The following is a 23,293-nucleotide window of genomic DNA, read 5'->3' as shown; positions in this document are numbered from 1 at the left end:
AAAAAATCCAACAACTGTAAGAAGCACAGCGTGAAGAGATAAACAGTGTGAAAAAATCGGCTGGAAGAAAATGAATTATTGGAACGCCACGCATATTCGAAATATTAGTCAAGTTGGTGCACTAATTGGATTCTTGCATGACTCTGTCTCGGTTATATTAGACTCTGTCCCTCAGGGGTCATAATTTACTGTAATGGCTCCCTCAGGGGAAAGCGAGGGACTGAGGTCCTTAGATGTAAAGATTTTTTCGTTTCACTTCATTATTTTACTCAATGAAATCTATTCTCTCTTTTTCCACTCATCATATATATTCGTATCTCTCACTACTTTGCGGAACGATAGTCTTTATTGTATTGAATAGTTCTGCCATTATTGCATGGTGGTTTGCCTTGTTTTTCATTATTTTTTAATGTTTTAAGCTAAACTCTGATCATTATATGTGGTAGTGTGTGTATTGCTTTTTTTTTGTAATCGACTTATTTACATTTTACTACATTCAAGTGGTCGACTCGCAGTCGGCTGGTCGCGAGTTTGAATCCAGTCACCGAACATGATCGCCTTATTAGCCGTGGAGGCGTTATAAGGTAACGATCAATCCCATTCTTCGTTGTCAAAAGAGTAGTCCAAGACTTAGCGATGGGTGGTACTGTCTAGCTGCCTTCCCCCTAATCTGTTACTTCAAAATTAGGAACAAATAACGCAGATATCCCTCGAGTGTCTTTGCACTAAGCTCAAAATCAAACAAACAAAACATGTAGGTGATTGGTTACCATAAGGAATACAATTCTACCGGAACTCAGTGCTTGCACTTTAAGGTATTTTTTGGTATTTCTTGACAGTTCAGTTAGCAAAGATTGGTTTTTCGTACACGGTGGGACCAAGTCCAAGTGAGTACCTCTACCAATTAAAAGAACTTCCCGATAGGTACCACAACACGTGTTGTTTTTGTTTGTCTTAGAGAAAAGCCACATTGGAAATGGATTTCATAACGGCTGGTATGGGTATTAACACTTTTATTGATGAAGAGAGAGCAACGTTTTGACCTTCCTAGGTCATCTTCAGCTTAACAAAAGTGTTAATACCCATACCAGCCGTTCTGAGATATATTTTTTATTTCAATTGGGTTTCTCGTCATGAAGAAAGACACATTGGGATATTTCCTATGTTCACCGCGAGGAATCGAACCCTGGATTTTTGCATTGTAAATCTGTAAACTTACCGCTTTTCCACCGGGGGACATCGCATGTTGTCATTGTAGAGGTGTTTGTTTTGGGTATTTCAAAACGGTAGCTAAAAAGTCTGTAACATGTATTTACTAACGTCAGGTTAGTTGATTTTATACGAAACCTATATTTACCCCCCTCACACACATACGAGGTGTGATCAAAACGTTCTAAGACCTCATTTTTATTCCGAAGAATAATGTACATACATCAATATTACATACTATCACCTTCAAAGTAATCTTCCCAGCTGATACACACTTGTTCCAACGTTCCTACCATTTCCGGAGGCAATGATGGAAGTCTTCAACTGTCATGTAACTAAGTTCTGCTTTCACATTATTATGGATGGTTGGTATGTCGTCAAATATCTTTCATTTTAACTTAATTTTGGTTTTTGAGAGCAGAAAAACTCATACGGGACATGACTGGGAGAATGCAGGGGTTGTTATTTTTTAGGAATGCTTTTTTCTGCCAAAAATTCTTGAACAGACACAGCAGTGTGTGAAGGCGCGTTGTCATGATGAAGAAACCAGTGGCCATTCTCCAACAGCTCGCCGCATTTTCTTCTAACTTTCTCCCTCAAGCGAATTAAGACCTCTTTATAAAAACCCTGATTACCTGTCTTCCATCTTGGCGACCGTTTTATCAGTGGACGATGTCGATGGTCGCGTTAAACGTAGGTCACCATTCACCGATTCACGGCCATCTTGGAAGCGTTTTATCCACTGATAAAAAAGATCCTTATTTAAGCAGTCATCACCAAAGGCAGTTCTTAACATTTTGAGGACTTCTGTTCTTCAATGAACATTTGTCACGCAAAACTTGATGCAAACACGTTGCTTTTCTTTTCTGTCCATTTTTATCACAACAGGAGCAAGAGTTACGTCTGTTTTTGAACACATTTTTCGCAACACGGGTATGAGGTCTGGAGAAATGGCTTGTTCGTGGAGTAGATCACTATTTGTACTTTGTACACACCTCAGTGAAGCTTACTGTCTCTATACTGGCACCTGTAACAGAAAAAGTTAGTTAGTTAGTTAGTTTTGAAATTTCGCACAAAGCTACTCGAGGGCTATCTGTGCTAGCCGTCTCTAATTTAGCAGTGTAAGACTAGAGGGAAGGCAGCTAGTCATCACCACACACCGCCAACTCTTGGGCTACTCTTTTACCAACGAATAGTGGGATTGACCGTAACATTATAACGCCCCCACGGCTGAAAGGGCGAGCATGTTTGGCGCGACGCGGGCGCGAACCCGCGACCCTCGGATTACGAGTCGCACGCCTTACGCGCTAGGCCATGCCAGGCCAACAGAAAAAGTCTCAGAACTTTTTGATCAGACATCGTATATGTGTGTGTGTGTGTGTAATTTGTGTCTCAAGTACATAGTACTCAAGAACGAGAAAAATAGAATTTCGAGAAATAATTTGGTGCAATAGAAACTGATGGCTTGTTCTACAGCTTTAAAATTCATATTTATTAATCTTCAACAGTTTTGTGTTATTTTGGGGGTTGTCAGTTTATTCTAAAGTTTAGGATTAAAATTGTTTTGAAGATATTAATATTTATTAGCGCCGCCGCTGCTACTGCGAAGGTGATTTACTTTAGATGTTATCAAAATATCATCTAAAATGAAAGTTGAAAGGGGTTAAGGGGAATATTTATGGAACCGAATAAGACTTCCGATATAATTAAAGCTTCGTGTTACACAGTAACAAGACATTTTTGTGTTCTGCTGGTACAACAGAAGTCGACGTGGTGTGACATTTTTATGATTATTAATAATAGACTGTTTATTTTAAGCATGGAAGTATCCAGTGGCATCTGGCAGTAGTCACGACACATTGTAGTTGTTTGAGTAGCTAAAAAGTGCCTTACTAGGAAGCGTTAAGGGACCAGCTCCTTAGTTCAGTCGGTAGTGCACTCACTTTGTGTTCAATAGAACGTGTGTTCAAATTTGAAGCTATACAATATATCGTGTAAAAGGAAAAAAATACCCCATTGCTACTCAGATACGTATATTTGTGGAAATAATTAATGATTCTCTTACGTTCCGCACATAACACGTCTTGTCTGGGACCTGGTAAAAATTACCACTTTTATCTAAAACAAATATATTGATTTTTAAGCCTTCCATATTTATATAAAAAATTAATTATCCTGAAAATAAACTAATATTCTCTAACAGAAGATACAAGTATTGTAACATACGTACACTTAACAAAAGATGACAGATAGCCCTTAACAAATCTTTATTTATATATACTCTAGCTAACGTGCCAGTAGACATAGGATTCCAGGTGGTGGCATATTTTACTTTCAGGAAGGCTCTATGATTGCAGTCAATACCTGATAACAATTCATCAGTTACAAGCGGACGCATATACTTACAGAGCTTTGTCAAATAATGGTTTAGACAGAACTTTTCATGAAACATCTATCTAGGGATAACTTAATATTTTCTGTATCATAATGTATGGATATACGATTTATACCAAACTTAATAAACCATGTCAAGATAAACGTATAAACTAATTGCACTTATCAGGTCCGGTGAAACAAGTGTTTTCTTTGTGAGTGCGGCCAAGCGTGTTAAGGCGTGCGACTCCTAATCCGAGGGTCGCGGGTTCGCATCCCCGTCGCGCCAAACATGCCCGCCCTTTCAGCCGTGGGGGCGTTACAATGTGACGGTCAATCCCACTATTCGTTGGTAAAAGAGTAGCCCAAGAGTTGGCGGTGGGTGGTGATGACTAGCTGCCTTCCCTCTAGTCTTACGCTGCTAAATTAGGGACGGCTAGCACAGATAGTCCTCGAGTAGCTTTGTGCGAAATTCAAAAACAAACAAACAAACAAAACCTTTGTGAGTGCACAAGAACAGCGATTGTTTTTCTTGTTCCTTAACATTTACCATCACAGCCAAACAAATGATAAACATATAACCAACTAGCTGTTGAAGGAACAGTGAATCGAAAACAGGAATTTTATAAGCCGCGAATAAAACAAATAGTACATATTGAATACGGAGTTTTCACATTAGGTTTCTTCTTACGTTTATTCTCACGTTTGTAGTTAAGTACAAAGCTACACAATGGACGAAACCCGGTTTCTAGCGTTGTAATTCCGCAGATCTACGGCTGTGCCACTAGGGGGCTTGTTCTCATATGTTTACGTATTTGTATTTTCTGTTCAAATTATAATTATGTCTTATTTAAACCCGAAAATTTATTTGTGTTTACGCACATAGCTACATAATGGGGTTTCTGTACTGTGTCTATTGCTGCTATGGAACCCCGATTTCTAGGGTTAAAAGTAATTAAGTTTAACGCTAAGCTATCGCGGGTCTAAGTTTGGAAGAAAGATGTAGGCTCAGTCACTTTTTTATAACTTGCTGTTTTTATTCTATTACTAATAATGACAACAATAGAATTCATTTTCAGGATCTGACTTAAAGTTTCATTTATTTGAATGAAAACGCCTCTCAGGAGCACAGCGGTGTCTCTACGGACTCTCACTGCTAGAAACTGGGTTTCGATATCCATGGTGGGCAAAACACAGACAGTCCATTGTGTAGCTTTGTGCTTAACTCCAGACAATTAATCAGAACCACCTGGATCTTCTGTTACTTCAATATTTAACATCTTGAAGTGACTCTTCTCGTTCAACATGTTTAAATCTGACTTCACTTTAACACTATTCACATTAAACAGATAAGCTGCACGAACCTTAAATAAATGAGAAACATAAAACAAAAAACTGATGGTGAAAGAAAACTTCTCTCACTCACTCGTGTGTTTTATTAACTTTCTTCATTAATCAGTTTGAGAAAGAATGGTGATACTAAAGCAAGTGAAACTAGTACAAGTCATGGTACAGTTATCTACTGGTGGGAAACTACGTTTTGAAATAAAATACGGTAATCTTAAGTGGTTCAGAGACCCACTTCAACCAGAAATTATAAAATTATCGAAACAGTTTTACTAGTTTCTCGCCTTACCAATAGTTATTATCAGTGTCTTTTACAACAAAGGATGAGACAGGTACTAAAATAGAAAAAATGTATCAGCACGAACATGAAGAAACATTTGGACAAATTTGATATAATTAGAAACCGAAGTTGTCTTTCTTAAATCTTTATTTTATATATCATGAACTTTCTTTTTCTACTACGAAAAAAAAAAACGTATAATATGAGCAGCATGTGTGCACGATCCGGAAACGCCAAGAAGACAAGATGCTAAAGGGTAATTTTCTTCTTTGTTTTTGTTGGAATTGATTCAAATCGCGAGCTCATGGCGATAAGTTACGACTTAAAGGTCTGTTTCTGTTGTTATTGTTTTTTTTTTTTTATCTCTCTTCTAAGCTCTCGTTTCAGGAAAAACAAACAACTTCGGATTCATCTTTCTGATGTTAGAAAAAGTAACAAAGTATAGTAAGTCTTGGCTAGATGCTTTAATACGCCATCTACGTTTTATTATAAACTGTGGATAATCTATGAATGTCTTATTCTTCAAATGTATTTTATATAACATTACTAACTCTGTGATTGTTTTGAGATATTTAAACGTTTATCAACACGAAGGACGCACATTCACGCGGTGATTTTAAACGATTCCATTAATCGCTAAGAAGTTTCTTGCTGCAGAAAGTTCATATGCATTAACAGCCCATTAGGGGCTCGTTATAAAGCAGATACACACATTCACGAATGGTTGAAGTTGGTACAATACTATAAGATAATTATATTTATTCATCGCTTTTTCAACGGTTAAATGCCCTCCAAGAATTTCCAAAACTTATCCAACTAAAGTACTTTCGTTATGTTGCAATAACTTAATTTTCTTTATTTGATAATTAAAAGTTTGGCTATCGTTCTTAATTTTTATAGTTTTTAGTTTACAGGATGCCTGGTATGGGTATTAACACTTTTACTAATAAAGCAGAGAACAATGTTTCGACCTTCTTAGGTCATCTTCAGGTTAACAAAGAGAGTGGAAGGATTTGATACCTTTTAAGTGTCTTAATGTCCTGTAGATGATTTTGACCGTCTTCACTGATCATTGAAAGTTGTAACATCATGGAGATGTTTTTAATACTACACACTTCAACATATCTTTGAGATATTTACATTTGTACTGTGCTACAAAAACTGCCTCGTGTTCTGTAAAAGCATGAATTGTTTCTGCTGTCTTTAATAATAACCCCTATGGTAAGATATTTTAATGAAGTATTACAAGTTATCTGAATTAAAACAATTAAGAAGAGTGATTGGTTACATCTAACTTCCTCTGCCTTATTTTACCAGAATTAGTCTGCTTTCAAAGAGGTGAAATTTTGATATTTCGTTTCTGTTTACGTTGAGGGATTTTACATTTACTGACGTGTCACATCATTACTGATGCATCTTTGCTTTGAAAAGGTAAAGGTTTCCTTTTTATCATCATCGATATTATATTTCGCTATATAATATTTGGGGAAGAAGTCTGAAATATGATCTTCAGTTGAATATTTTGTAGAACCACTTTATGATGTTAAATTCTAAAAACATTGTAATACATCTAAACAATAATGGAGTTAAACTGTATAACAGTTGGGTTCAGTGAGAGTTAAAATTGATTTTTAGGTACAAGATCAGCAGTGTTACGTTTATGCTAAGAAATCATTGCATTTCATCAAATTACTTTTAATGCGATAATTAATAATTCTGTTATTTTATTTGCTTGTTTCTTTCTGTATTATCTAGTTATAAGTACATATTCTTGAGGCTCTGTGAGAAGGTACGGGGTAATAACTATTTTGTATTTAAATAAAGTTGTGTACTGAAAACTGAAAGCAAACATTCCAACACAATGTTACATTGACAAATCTAGCAAGTAGCCTTTCCATTAAGTTAACTTGGCAAAAGAAAAGGCACTATTTTTCAGGATTCTAGTTTCAGGGACGTCTTTTCTCCTTTCTCTCACCACCCGGAACTTTCAATCTGTTTAGCAACTGCTCCAGGGATCATTCTACTTCCGTCAACTTAAGATGTAGCCAACGATAGATTTGTAGGCCCCCAGGGGAGAGGAAAGTTGGCCAAAATTCTTAACACTACTCCTTGTTTACTGTGAAAGAATCAGGACAAATACCAAGTGCCATCACGTCCATCGAGAAAAAAAACCTTCAATCAGCATTTCCACTAACATTCCTAGGTTGTTGAATCAACAGTAGGGCTCCGGTGAATGTGTTGTGGAAAAGGATGGGAAAAAAGAAAATAGTTAATAGCTACAGAACTATTTATATTTTAGTAATGATTTCAAATTTCACTAACTACTTTTAGTTATACTTCCCTTTTTTTTACAAATACAATAATTTATCAAGCTTGCATCAAACATTTTAAATGTGTTTTACAAATGTTTCTTTAATTTGAATTATTTTGACATTTTTGGTATATGTGATATCTTTTGAGTTTATTTATTTTCTGGTAAATTAGTTTCTTATGCAAATTAATACTTGTTGTTCAAAGGAATTAATATTTCGCACTTTTTAAGAATATGGCCCCAGAACGGCTAATAGTGAAACACTACAGTTTAAAATAAAATGTGTAAGCACTAAAATAAATGTTTTTTAATCAAGGTTTTGAAGTGTTTTTTGTTTCGAAAGTAAGACATCTGATCTTACATGTGATGGTGTAGAAACTATTTCTCTGGCTTTGATCCCAAAATTAGCTTAGTTTCAAGGACAATCCATGTTTTGGTTGCTGTTTTCCCACTTTACCCTTTCTTATTAGTCTGCCTTTCAGATTACCGACTTGTTTTTATACAGTTCCTACCAATTAGATATAAAGTACATCATTTTGAGTAATTTTATATTTTTCGTGTTACAATTGTTTGTTTGTAAGTAAGTACAAAGCTACACAATGGCTATCTATGCTCTACCTACCACGGGTATTGAAACCCGGTTTCTAGCTGTGCTACTGGGAGACTTGTGGTATAAAAGACAGTTTCTATCAGCCAGACGCAAATATTGTATTATATTAAGTTACTTTGTATTTTTTTAGTGTTACAAATTTTGTATTATACCGAATAATTATATGTTTCTCGTGTTATAAGAGACAGTTCCTACGAACGAGGTAGAAATACTGTATTATGTCAAATGAGTTTATGTTTTCTCGTGTTACAAAAGACAGTTCATATCAACCAGGTAAAAATATTGTATTATATTAAGTGATTTTATATTTTTTCATCTTACAAAAGATAGTTCATATCAACAAGGTACAAATAATGTACTTTATGGAATAATTTTATGTTTTATCGTGTTACAACAGCCAGCGTAAAGAACTGGCCCAAACAACTTGATGAAGTCGCTGCTTTTCTTTGTAAACAGTAATTAGTGAGATTAATTCAAGTATCGATGGTAGTTTTCTTAACACATTTTCTGTGAATCTAATGTTTTGAGGTACCGTGAAACCAACATATTTCTTGATACACAAACAATCTGGTGTGTAAAATAGCTTAAACTTAGAAGTCAACATTATAAAATTATAGGAAATTCAACCTTTGATCACTGCACTTAATTAAGCAATTTTCTGAGCTGTAAATGCATACGCGAACCTTATTTAAATAACTCTAGGTTTTGAGATGGGTAGTGCGATCGTCTTAAGACAAGAACTGTAAATATAGAATACAGCATCGTATAAACTGTGTGGAATCCTATTGTAAATATAGAATACAGCATCGTATAAACTGTGTGGAATCCTATTGTAAATATAGAATATAGCATCGTATAAACTGTGTGTAATCCTATTGTAAATATAGAATATAGCATCTTGTAAACCATGTGGAATCCTATTGTAAATATAGAATACAGCATCGTATAAACTCTGTGGAATCCTATTGTAAATATAGAATACAGCATCTTGTAAACGGTGTGGAATCGTATTGTAAATATAGAATACAGCATCTTATAAACTGTGTGGAATCGTATTGTAAATATAGAATACACCATCTTATAAACTGTGTGGAATCCTATTGTAAATATAGAATACAGCATCTTATAAACTGTGTGGAATCCTATTGTAAATATAGAATACAGCATCGTATAAACTGTGTGGAATCCTATTGTAAATATAGAATACAGCATTTTATAAACTATGTGGAATCCTATTGTAAATATAGAATACAGCATCTTATAAACTGTGTAGAATCCTATTGTAAATATAGAATACAGCATCTTATAAACTGTGTGGAATCCTATTGTAAATATAGAATACAGCATCTTATAAACTGTGTAGAATCCTATTGTAAATATAGAATACAGCATTTTATAAACTGTGTGGAATCCTGTTGTAAATATAGAATACAGCATCTTATAAACTGTGTGGAATCCTATTGTAAATATAGAATACAGCATCTTATAAACTGTGTGGAATCCTATTGTAAATATAGAATACAGCATTTTATACATTGTATGGTATTCTATTCGTTGCAGACATTTATTTTTCTCACGACAAATAACCAAGAATAGCGATATTTTGTTTAAAGTATCGATAACTTCTATCCTACTATAGGTCACTTCATGAGTCTGTCGAACTTCATTAATTTTACGTTCGTTTGCAAACTTTTTTTTCTTTTTGGGGATATCATTCAGTAAAGTCATAAAAGCAGTCACTTAGTGCGAGAGTAGGTGTGACTTAGACTAGGAAATTCAATCTTTGATCACTGAACTTAATTAAGCAATTTCCTGAGCTGACAGTTCTTAAATGAACCTTATTTAAATAGCTCTAGGTCCTGAGATGGCTAAGGGAGGTTGTCTTATACTCCTAGGGACGCTGAAGAAAATCAAACAATGCTTCACTTATGAAGTGTCAAATAACAAGGTGGTGCTACTTATCACGTGACATCTGACATACAGCAAAGACTCTAAACACATATCTAAACTCCATAGAATATTAAATGGAACTTCTACACATAGGTTGTAATAAGGCACATGTAAATCACGAGTTATTAAGTTACAAACGAACAAGCACCAGGACCTATTCTGTTTTCATGGTTCTGATCATTGAGTCTCTGATCATACTTTATAATTACATCTCTGTTACATTAAGAGAATGTGTAACTTTATACGTATACTTACTTGTTAGTGACGTGGTTGAACAAAATATTATTTATATTCAATATATTACGCACACGTTTTGAAATATTAATCGTGTCAGGCATGCATGAGACAATAGTTACTATAAAAGTATGTTCATTTTGATAGGCTTTATTTTTATTTTTGTATACTTTTATTTTCAGTAGAAATTATTCGAAATACTTTCTGGAATATGAAGCAATTTTAACAATCTATTTCCATTTTCAGTTTTATAGCGTTGCAGCTGTATTTATTTGGTTTTCGTTTTACTTAAAGAAACAACTGTAGTATAACATCGACGTCGCAGGAGCGTTAAGCCTTTTAAACTGTCGACGTGATAAAATACAGCAGTGACACTACAAATATATTTTAGCACTTTCGTATTAGCCTGCCTATTACATTTTTCCTGTAGAAAATTTGTACTGAATTTGTTAATAAAGGAATAAGAATGGCGGATTTGTTGTGATGTTTTACTATAATCTTGCCTACAAACTAGTAACAATTTTCTCAATAAATTAAATTATATTCAAGAGCTGTCTTAATACACCAAGGGTAACATATTCTGTAACTAACTTTTTCACAAACTAACGACACCGAGTGGTTAGGGTACTTGAATTCGCGGTTCGAATGTTCGTACTTGGGTGCGATTTAATCTTATGGTCAATTCCACTTTTTATTGGTTTGGTGTAGGGTAGTTCAAGAGTTGGCAATGAATGATGTTGAGTAACTGACTTCCATTTAGTGTGTCACTTCAAAAATAGGAACGGTTCACGAATAGTTTTGTTAGAAACCCAACAAACAAAATAATAACTCTCTGGATCCAAATATATTCGTAATCAAAGAATAAAAGTGTTTCGTAGACACCATTAGAGGTTTACGTTAATGCTGCTGTCACACCACTCACATTCTCATATGAGCAACGCCTGTGTTTTGAGTTGGCTCAAACACACAAGTTAGATCTAGCGTACCGTAAACTTTCACTGTGGAGAATGTATCAGAAAAAAAAACAACACACAATTTAATTTTTTATGAAATTCAGTAATATTCAATACGAAAAATAAATTTGTCTTGTAAATTCTGGAATTTGACTGAAACAGTGCGATTTTTAAAGCTTATTAGAAAATTGCTTGATTTTACTACCAACAAATTTAAAAATCAGAGAACAGATTTAGGTCATACATGTAAGATGTAGAGCCATCTGTTATTGATTGTTGTTAATATTAAAAGGAGACTGGATGGAAAGGCTTCTTAACGCTTCCATGAATGTAGAAATATAAATTATAAAACTAGCAAGTACAAATAAATGTGCGAGACTAATAAAGAAAATTGAAAGAAAAATAATTATTGTATTAATTAAAGTAAGTCACGTAGATAAGGCAGTAAGCAAATGGAATGATTGTTGGAAAGGAAAACAATAAAAAAGAATGTCCCATAAGGGTGACAGAAATTAAGAGTTAATCAGTCAGGAAAAGAAAAACGTTACAGCTAATGTTTAGAAATGACGCTAAGTAGTCAGATTCTGATTGGCTGGAAGGAGCAGTTGAGAGAATGAATCACTTTTCGGACTCTTTCTTCCAGAAATTGTTCCTGTGTTATCTGACCAAACGCAGGCTACCCAGCACTGCATTACTGAGACCTGTCGTTCTGTGTTCGGAATCTTGGTGTTTTATCGCTGTGGGTTGATTACACGTGCTGAACGTGAGAGCCAACTCTGCCCCGAGGGATAATTATCCGACTTTTAAACAAACCAGTAGATCGAGAGTTTTGTGTAGTAGTTAAAAACCTCTCTCAGAAATCTCGAGCAAATTTTATTATTATTTTGTGGCACTCCTTGGAGTATATATTTATGTGCAGGTACAAGGTTCTTCATGAGTACTATACTTAATATGATTAGCAGGTATGTTTAGTTATCACAGTTTTGAAGCTGATTAAAAACGCACATCAATAAACATTAAGACTGAAAGAGAAACTGTAAAAGAAATGTATATATAACGGTTAAGTTTAACTATTAGAACAAAACCGTTTAAATGTATATTCTCCATCATAAGCATATGCAAGGTTATAAAACGCTTAAAATGTTTAATTCCAGAAGAAGAACTGGAATACTTCACAAATGGTTAACGTTGAAGTAATAACCTAACTGGTTAACAATAATAAAGATTAACTGAGTCACCTTTTTTTTTACCTCATATTAACTTATCTTTTTGATTATATGGTACTGAGTCATCTTTCTTATTGCACCACACTGGGCTTTCTTTCTCATTGCACAGTACTGAATTATATTTCTTATTGTGTTATATTGTGTCATCTTTCTTATTGTACTCTATTGAGCCACCTTTCTTATTGCACTGTACTGGATTATATTTCTTATTGCACCACACTGGGCTTTCTTTCTCATTGCACAGTACTGGATTATCTTTCATATTGTACTATATTGAGTCATCTTTCTTATTACATTATGCATGTGTAAAAGGCTAACATTTGTAGTGTGAAACGTATTCTAGCTACAGCCTTCTTATGTTTCTCTTTTTCAATAATTATGCAACAAATAATATGAACTTCGGGGCCAAACACGTGATATTTAAAACTATTATTGGTAGTCTTGGAGAGTACTATGAACTTGGTAGAGAAGACTATATGGTATCGAATAATGAAAATTAAATTTATTTATGTGTTGGTAAAAGTTGATATTATTAGAACTTCATATAAAATGAAACTGATAATGAAGAATGTGATCATACTGATGAACTGAAAGTGTTTTTGTCAAAATTGAAAACAAAGGAGTAGCTTACTATACCAAGACAGCAAGCAACTTGGTAAAGATCAGTGTGTAAATAAAAACTAGACATGCAGAAAGAACTAGCGACAGAATATCGTCTGCTGTTAATGTAAAATAATACTGATGGAATGACACTTATCCAGTCTTGTGTATATTTATATATAAGTACAGTATTCATGGGGATGTGACACTTATCCAAATATATACATATTTATATACAAATATAGTGGACATGATGATACGATACTTATCCATATTTCTTGATTCAACGACCTATTAACAGACTTTGGTATTAAGTATTTTAAGGAATAAAATGAAACAAATATCTTACCAGTATGAAAACTTGAATTTGCATATCATAGGTACGGTAGTACTTATATTAGAAATGGGCCAGATGTGCAATACAAATGAAAATCTCAAACGTGCTGCAAACAGCATGTGAACATAATTTTATAAGCACTTTTCACACACTGTTGAGTAGTAAACAAACCAACTGCAGGCAACAAGCCACTAAAGCATGTAAGAAAGTCGATAGAGTAAACATAAAAATTTCATAAAATCAGATTTTTTCAGTCTTACTGACTGACTGAATAATGTTGTTTGAAAGGCTTAGCTCTCTCTCTTCACTGCTTTCTTCTCATGCAAATCTAGTTGATTGAATTACTCTACTTGGACCAAAAACCTTTTTTTAAAGTTTTACATATAACCTTGGTAATAACAATAACCATTTTCAACACTACAATAAACTAGTAGTCATGACCTATGATTACGAGCACACTCTGTGAGTTGCCAAATTACAATCCACTCTCATACCACGTGCGGGTGCAGAATTGCTTACGGACACGCGCTACATGATTAGCCTACAACTGTATCAGTTAGAATAAAAAATGTGAACTACACAACTCCTCTAGATCAAGGTGGTAACTAAAATCTTATGTTCATAACCTTGAGAAATCTTTCTCCCTACGAAGAGAGTATTACTGCAAGAATAGAGATAAGGTTAGAAACAATAATGCTGAATATACGAAACAACTCTTAGCTATTAATCCAGCCAAACAAAAGGCTGTCACCCTGGATATATGGAAGAAAAACTATAGCAAATATATTAGCAAAAGCTAGAAAATGTCGAGAGGTAGCTTTAAGAAAAGCTACGAGAAAAATATGCCTATAACCACTCACTCTGGGAACATAGCACCAACAAAAGCTTTAAGACGAGTGAAGAAAGTAGGAATGGGATTACCGAAAAGTAAGGAAATAAGACAGGAATGGGCGGGATAACATTAAAACACTTGGTGGTTTTTGACAAGGTGCAGTCTCAATGTCCCCCAGAAGCAAAGTATAACTACTGGAGCTTCCTGTCTCACTTCCGACACCATACATCCCATCATAATGTCATGCATTTGGTTAGGGTGTCATACTTTGATTACATACCTGTATCTGTACTTGTTTATTGCAAAAAAGTTTACAACAGAAAAAAATTAGCAACATACACCTTTCATTTAGTTTGAACAATTACCAAGTTACAAAAAAAGCATACGAAGTAGGAACTGTTGTAACGATGGTCACACCTATTTTAAAGTTGTAACATGTAAAACAATACAAGTGTTGTGATGTTATCCGACCATTTATCCTGACTTTTCAGTACTCCCATTCATACTTTCTGCCCTTTGGTGGGACAGCGGTAAGTTTTCGGATTTACAACACTAAAATCAGGGGTTCGATTACCTTCAGCGAGCACAGCAGATAGTCTGATGTGGCTTTGCTGTAACAAAACACACACATACAAACACATTCATATTCCATATTTTTTATTTAAACTTTTTACAGTAGTTATTATTCTCATTTCACGAAAATATTCAAGAGCATTTGAACTCCCCGCCTCCCTCAAGATAAGATGTAAAAAAATATCGCATTATATCAATAGTCCATTAAAAGTAATTATAGAACTTAATCGAACCTGGTGCTTTGTAAAGAAGCGTTGGAATACTCGCCTGTTTATGTAAGGAGAAAATAGGTGGCGGACTAATTTTGATAATCTATATTCACATACACGCACGCACGCACGCACATGTATATATTGAAAGGAAGGAAGAGTTTTGTGTCACGAGTTGTTGCAAAGAAACGATTTTAGTGAAATTTGATTGAAGAATTTACAATCGGGTTAAAATAATTATGTAGACATTTAAATTTGCCCGTTTTAATAAGCACATGAAAGCCCAACTGAATAAGTAGAATAGTCACAAAATCCTTGAAACCAACTCCAAACAAAATGATGTGCGTAACAGACGAGCGGGTTCTGTATGTAGTATGACTCAAAATGGTGGAAGAGGGTGGTCTATGCCTTCCTTTATAGTATTACGTACTAAGCCTGTCATTGTATGGTACCCTTACTTCTCTAAAATATAGCCTATATTAAAATCATTTGATTTTATTTCCCTGTGGAGGCCATAGCAGATAGCTCAAGATGGCTTTGCTCTAAAAAAGAAACAAACAGCTATCTTTCCGGACTATTCTGTTGCAATTTATGGATTTGAGATATCAGTGTGTAGAAATTACTCGCAGATTAGTATTTTACTATACATACCATGTGGGCTAAATACTTTATGTCTGAACTACATTTTATAAAATTTGATAAGTCTTGATACGCTCTCGACAGATTCTACCTCGTAAGAACTTGCTAACCATATTTTAATTCTTTCAGTATATCAGGTCTCATTCATACCGTCTCTTAATTCTTCCAGTATATCAGGTCTCATTCATACCGTCTCTTAATTCTTCCAGTATATCAGGTCTCATTCATACCGTCTCTTAATTCTTCCAGTATATCAGGTCTCATTCATACCGTCTCTTAATTCTTCCAGTATATCAGGTCTCATTCATACCGTCTCTTAATTCTTCCAGTATATCAGGTCTCATTCATACCGTCTCTTAATTCTTCCAGTATATCAGGTCTCATTCATACCGTCTCTTAATTCTTCCAGTATATCAGGTCTCATTTATACCGTCTCTTAATTCTTCCAGTATATCAGGTCTCATTCATACCTTCTTTTCGAGGTGGAAAATCGGGTTTTGAGATAATTTACTTTTGAAGAATACAATAAAAGTCTGGAATTCTCAGGTCTTAAGATTCATTTTTCTAAGTCAGTTAAGCTTGTGAAATGACGTATTATAGCAAGTTTCATCCGTCTTCTGGCGCGGAGTAATTATTGAAATGAATCTACACCGCATAAAAGACCAGCGTTCTCTATCGAAACTTGAGTCTGCTATGTACACTTTCTTGTACACCCGTTTTCAAGCCTTAATCGCCTAGATTTACTATATTTGCATTTCATCAAGAAAATGGCTTCAGTGTGCGATTTTCTAAGCTCTCAGTGTATACATACTTTCGTTGTCGCCTCACCCGGCTAATAACCCAAATTGTATAATAAAAAGAAAAAAATACTATACTGTTATAGATGATTTTTTAAAAGTAATACAAACAAGTCTATCTCCAGATAGTGTAGAAAAAGAAGACCTGTTTGTTTGTTGACTTTTAGCGCAAAGCTACTATAAGGCTAGCCATCTTTGATTTTGAATCGATAGAGTAAATAGAACGCAGCCAGTTAACATCACTCATTGCCAACTCATGGATAATTATTTATCAGATAAATGTGATACTGATAAATCAGGTAAATGGGTTTAGGATTGAACGTTACATCATAACACTTCCATCCCTGAAAGGGCGAGCAAGTTTTGAGAAAGATTTTGATCCTGCGACCTGAAGATTGCCACGACGTTATACCAAGTCTAAACGTGTGAATGGTGCGAAGACTTCCGAAAATGAAAGTTAAAAAAGAGAAGCGTGAAACACTATTTACCAAACAATAATATTAAATTTACTTGTTTTGAAAACTATAGAGAACACTGAAGGTTCTGAGACACCTTAGGTTTTTTAGTTGTGGCCATTAAAAATATAATTGTCGCATTTAAAACATAAGGAGTGATTGAGAGAGATGGTGAGGTAATCGACAATTCTCTTTTCTGAAAAAAATTACAAAAATATATAGAATACGGTTGAAAAATCAATAGCAGAAATAAATGAATTAACAAACTAAGTTTTTCGTTTGAATTCATATTAGATTATACTATTCTTTAATTGTCGAATCGTCAAATGATTCAATAGAACAGGGCATTCTGCTGTAAATGTCGAGTTTTAGTTTTTGTTTTAAATTTTGCGCGAAGCTATCATATCATATAGCTTATTTAATAGCTTTGTGGTTAAGAACAAATAAAGAAAACCAGAGAAAAATCTACTTCGTAAACTCGACAGTCGTACCGACATGGCTAGCTGGTTAGAGGCGCTCGACTCTTAATCTGAGGGTCGCGGGTTTGAATCCCGGTCCAACCAAATATGCTTTCTCCCTAAGCTGTGAAGACGTTATAATGCGACGATCAATCCCATTATTCGTCGGTAAAAGAGTAACCTAAGAGTTAGCGATGGGTGATGAGGACTAGCTGCCTTCCCTCTAGTCTTATACTGCTAAATTAGGGACGGCTAACGCAGATGGCCTTCATGTGGCATGGAGTGAAATTCAAAAACAAACTCTTACAATGCACAAAAATTAAATAAAGAAACAAAATCTGATAAAAGCATTGAATGTAATAATAGCTACCTTTTTGTGTAAAATGAATATTATTCATTCTATAGATCACAGAGGAAAATACCGACGGCGTTCCCCTGGTGAGCGAGGTAGAAGAGGGAGCCATCTAGTGAGAATATTAGTGAGTAGAAAGTGATATAAGTTGAAAATTCATCGAATTTTACACAATTTTCAATGAATAGCCAGAAAGTGATGTAATTACAGCGTTGTCAATATATACCAGTAACTTTTTATATTAAGTCGATTGTGCGAGAAGGAAATATTTTTATATTTCAAAATATATTTTTAAATGACTCGTATTAATCATGCGGTGGGGCTTCCTATTGGCTCAGCGGTAAGCCCAAGAACTCATTACGCTAAAGTTAACAAATAAGTATTTAAAACAAACAGTTTAATAGTTGCTTATAGTATATTCAGATTCTTTATGTTAGAATTTGTTTTATTGATGAAAACACAGTCGCCTTTCTCTAAGAGGTGTTGCTAGTTAATTGCTAAACATAGACTTAATATTTTTTAAAGGGCTTAAAAATAAATCGCTTTAAAACTAACTTTGTTATAGAAAAAATATTATGTTGTCTCATTCAGCTCCAAACTAGAATTACACAACTGTGCGTTTGTTGTTAAGTGCAAAGTTACATATTGGACTATCTTCGCTCTGACGACGAGTGGTATTAAGTTTTTTAAGCCTTCAGACTTCTTATTACCAGGAAATTGTTGACTGTGTCACTCTGATTGAATTGAAATTATACGCATGGCCTTATGTTGTTATGTTATTTCTGTAATAGTGTTTATTCAATATTAAATTTATGGCAAGTATGTATAATAAAATGATGTTATACAAAGTATTCAGGCTATTTTCAAAGAACATTGGAAGGTAAATCTCAGATGAAACATCAAAATTGTATTAAACTTCATATTTAGTATAAGAGAAATTCAGTGGAAGTGTTGGAGCTCAGCAAAGAGTTACTATTTTGTGTGTACCCTTTTGCTTCAATAACTTCAGACAGACTTTCAGGCATTGTTGCAACATATTTAATCCATGCGGGATTCTACTTCAAACGTCTCTAATACACTCCCATAAAGTTTATTTGGAAACAACTTTTGATTTGTCAAGTTTTTCATTTATCAAATCCCAGATCTGTTCAATTTGGTTGAAATCAGGTCTCTGTGGTGGTCATTGCATAATTTTAACGACCCCAGCAGTTTCTTCCTTAACTGAGTAATTACTGCATCTGTTGGATGAGTGTTTGGGGTCATTATCTTCTTATTAGTATAATCCTTTATTAATAATACACAAGCCACGATAGATCAGTATCTGATGGTACTTGCACTGGTCTATTATTCTATCTATTTTGCAAAGATCTCCTGTTGCTTTAGCAGAAAAACAACCTTTAATCACATTGCCTCTCCCATGCTTCCTGGTCGGTGATATGCATTGACGTAAGTACATCCTTGTGCAAATTAATTGAAACAAGACGGAAAATTACGATTTTTTCAATTTTTTGCGTTTTATTTCTGAGAATCCACAAATTACTCACAAATTAATACATGATATGACCGCCTTTAATTTTCAGAAGATTATTAATCCGCTTTGGCATCGGGTCCACGAGTTGACTGCAATCTTTACTAATTTTTGGATCGCGGTACCACACCTCAATTATGGCCTCAATTAGCTTATCTTTCGTAGTACAGTCTTTTCCCCGAAGTCTTTCTCTACAAATCGCCCAAAGATTTTCAATAAAATTTAAGTCCGGAGAGTTTCCAGGCCAGTCCAGCACCTTTATTCACGATTCTAAATTCTAACGCAATTTTGAATGACGTAATATTCCTCAAAATTTCGTCATATATCCCAAAAATAAATTGGCCGTACTGCAAAACACAGCTAATGAAGCCGTCTGTATGAAAAAATGACAATTAAAGGAAATCAGCGAGTCTAGCGAGCCTACACCGGCCGCCATGCTGAAAATATTGTAAAATGACCATTTGTTTCAATTAATTTGCACAAGGGTGTATCTTTCACCTTTCTTTCAACGGATGTACAATCTGCGATTTGAACTAAATATTTCAAACTTGAACTCATTTGTCTATAACACTGTTTTCCAATCATCAACAGTTCAATTTTTGTACTTTTAGCAAATTTCACTCTCTTAACAATATTTGAAGATTGAAGTAAAGATTTTTAAAGTACTAAACGACCAAATATTCATTTCATTCTTGTTTAGTCTTCTTGATACTGTAAATCTGAACACTTTCTTGTCATTTGCAACATGGTCACTTATCTCATGTTTGATATCAGTGATAGCTTTCCTTCTGTGTCGTTGGCTGCATAAACAAAGATACTTAACATCAGTATCATTGAATTTAGGTATTCTGCCCCTTCCTTTCCTATTTTCAAATTTTATTTCCTGGATCTCACGATTTATAGTGTACTTGACAGTTTTTGGAGAGTATTTCAAGTGTGCAGCAATTTGTGGAAGAGTCCAACCAGCATTATGTACAGCTTTTATGCGAATTCTATGCTCTATTGACAATACTCTACGCTTTTTGGGTCGTGGCATGATAATAAAACTTAATATATAGTGTTAAACACTGTTTTATCAAGATTTATTTGTGGAGTGCTATTAAACTGATTTCTTCTAGCATATACCGGTACCATAAGTTTGCTCCTTTCAAGCTTCTTTCTATATGGTTAAGACAGTTTATGGGTTACCATGACAGTTACTTCAAACCCCAAATTTGATTAGTATGTTCATTTAAATATACTCTTTATGACATTCCTTTGTTACAAGTATATGGTAATTCTAAAGAATGGTAAGTATTCAAACCCTGGCTTATTCAGTTGTCAACATGGATCAATGAAGTATTACCATAATGTTAAAATTGACATTCTGTAATGGTATGGAAGAATTAGTACCATAAAATGGAAATAATGACAAAACATTCTCTTGTCATAACACTTTTGCACAGTACTGTATATGTATAACAAATTGGCTAGGACTAACCCAGATTTTGGTTTTTTAAAGTTAGAACTCGAGAACGATGTTACATCCCGCCATTATGTCATGGGAACGCTAATACAACTGGACGAAGGTTAGTGACTTACCTGCTTTGATGCCGAGTGCTTTCGGCTCAAAGAAAAAAATATCAGCACGCACTCTATCTTCACAGAAAACAGGAGGAATTGTTTGTGATGGAGATGACAAGAAGGCCCACGATGACCATTCAAGATGTTTCTAAATATGATCGTTAGAATAATCTTCTTGGAAACTACAAGGACCATAGTTTTTAACGTAGATGAAGTCATCACTGCATAAGATTGTGGAACAGTGATGCCCTAAAGAAGAAGAATGCATCACCAACATACAGATGTCGTAGACCCCAAAATGCGCTAACTCAAGAATACCAACAGCTTATGTTCAAGGTGTATGAATATCACAGTGCGTCGGTTTAAAGTGCTAAGAGACATAGCTCTTTAGTAGGGACTGTACAATAAGTTAGAAAAAGTTAAAGACACTACAATTCTGGAGGGGCATGCCCCTATCGACAGACAAAGTCACTTACGATAAACAAATTATTGGAAAATGATGCAAAACTGTTTATTTCAAACCTTATATGCACGTGCGGAACACTTGACTTGTAGGAATTTCTGGATTGGAAATACTTTTCAAAATAAAGAAATACAAATTAAGATATTATTTGTTTTTTTATTCTCTACCACACGTGTAACTGTATCTTACTTTACTAGTAGTTGGAGAGTATAAATATTTTCTAATCACGTGCTTCACAATACACAAGCCCGTGAATAATGAACACTAGTCATGATGTGAATATATGTAAACACAGGTTTCACTGAAGTGATGAACAACTGATAAAATAGTTCCTACCTTGTTTGAATTATAAAGATACATATGAGAAATATCTCTAGGTATTTTAACGTTAAAACGAGTGCTGAATTAATTTGAAATTGTTTTTGAACTCTAGGATCATTTTTAAACATTTAAAACTTTTTTATGTTAAGATGATGCATTATGTTTTGAATTTTTATCTAGAAGTGACTGGTGAAGCAAATTATCAACAATTATTTTGTTTTAGGGATTATTAAGAAAAATAACAAACTTTGATATAAATATATCACTTTGAAACTTTACCCCTGTAATTAAGAAACTTAAACGGGTTAATTAAATAAAGCGAAGTATAATCGGCAATAGTGTGGGACACCTTTTTATTGAAAGTGTTTTTTTTTTCATATAATAGTTCGTGTATTATGATAAAAATATGTGACGATAAAGACAAAATGAAGGCTAAATTTTGAGCAGTTCATTATAAATATACTTTGGATATGAAATAGTTAATAATCAGGATAAGAAATGATAATTTCCTTAATTATTCAACTATCAAATATGTTCTGATTGTATGAGGTCACACGTGCTTTCGACTCGTAATCCGAGAGTCGCGGGTTCGAATCCCGGTCGCAACAAACATGCTCGCCCTTTCAGCCGTGGGGGCGTTATAATGAGACGGTTAATCCCACTATTCGTTGGTAAAAGAGTAGCCCAAGAGTTGGCGATGGGTGGTAATGACTAGCTGCCTTCCCTCTAGTCTTACACTGCTAAATTAGGGACGGCTAGCACAGATAGCCCTCGAGTAGCTTTGTGCGAAATTTAAAACAAACAAACACACGTGCTTCTGTATGTGTAGCGTTCAACTTAGTTCTGATCAAATTCAATTTGACATTTGAATAGACGTACAGATCATGATGAAAAATGATAAAACAAACAATAACCTAAGCCAGTATTCTACTGGCGTTTTATATTTCAATGTAAATGGATTTTCGACTTGCTAAAAAATCGTGCTCAACAAATGTATTACAGATATTTTCTCCCTTCGCATGCCTAAAAAGGTAAATCTTACACATAAAGATTGATTGCTACAAGTTAATGAAGAGCGTGAAACTTAATGAAACAATTCCTATTTTTAAAACACGTCAGTATTAAAATCTTCTTTAGGCCAGAGATGTCACACATTAAGATTTATCGAGCGATGCCAACTTTCTAATAGTATTAAACCATAACGTAATGTAATACTGTGAATACGGCTTCCCATGGTAACATTGACAAAAGCTAACTTTCCTCTCATCTTGCGAAAGTAAAAGAGAGTCTGAACATTTCGTGTCATATAATATTATCCGCTACGTTATCAACGGCCTTCTCAGTCAACGATCCGGAAGTCGGAAATGTCTGTTGGTGCTGGAGTTAGGGTCGATGCATGTTAGGGGTCGAGTAATTAGTTTTCCCAATAAAAGTCACTACGTGGAGACAGCTAGCAGAAAAAGGTGTTAATTATGCTGTTAAAAATTAACAACAGTTAAAACGTTTATTTAAGTGATAATATGAAATAAAGTTTTATCAGATAACCTAAATGTTCTTAAAAACGATAAAAATAGTTCTAAAGCTACGTGTAATCCCAACAGCACATGTTCTAAAATGAATCGTATTTAAATTTAGATGAATTCTACAGGGCCAACCAACTTGGTGTCACAGTT

The 23,293-nt window shown here is 34.4% G+C and overlaps 1 protein-coding gene across 2 annotated transcripts in view; it reads left to right on the top strand.

Annotated features, from left to right (window-relative positions):
• LOC143252397 (uncharacterized) overlaps positions 1–21,417 on the top strand; it is a 239,930-nt gene extending 218,513 nt beyond the window's left edge. Inside the window, exons 4-5 of one of the 2 annotated variants that reach the window (XM_076504442.1) lie at positions 17,799–17,872; positions 20,779–21,417. In XM_076504442.1, coding sequence (XP_076360557.1) covers positions 17,799–17,861 — 63 coding nt within the window. In that variant the 3' untranslated portion in view covers positions 17,862–17,872; positions 20,779–21,417. Of the gene's footprint in view, positions 1–17,798; positions 17,873–20,774 lie in introns of both variants that reach the window. The other variant, XM_076504441.1, reaches the window with a different exon arrangement.
• The last annotated feature ends 1,876 nt before the right edge of the window (positions 21,418–23,293 follow it).

Source organism: Tachypleus tridentatus, chromosome 6 (genome assembly GCF_004210375.1).
Source record: "Tachypleus tridentatus isolate NWPU-2018 chromosome 6, ASM421037v1, whole genome shotgun sequence".
Taxonomy (NCBI): Eukaryota; Metazoa; Arthropoda; class Merostomata; order Xiphosura; family Limulidae; genus Tachypleus; species Tachypleus tridentatus.
This window is presented reverse-complemented; position numbering and strand designations above follow the sequence as displayed.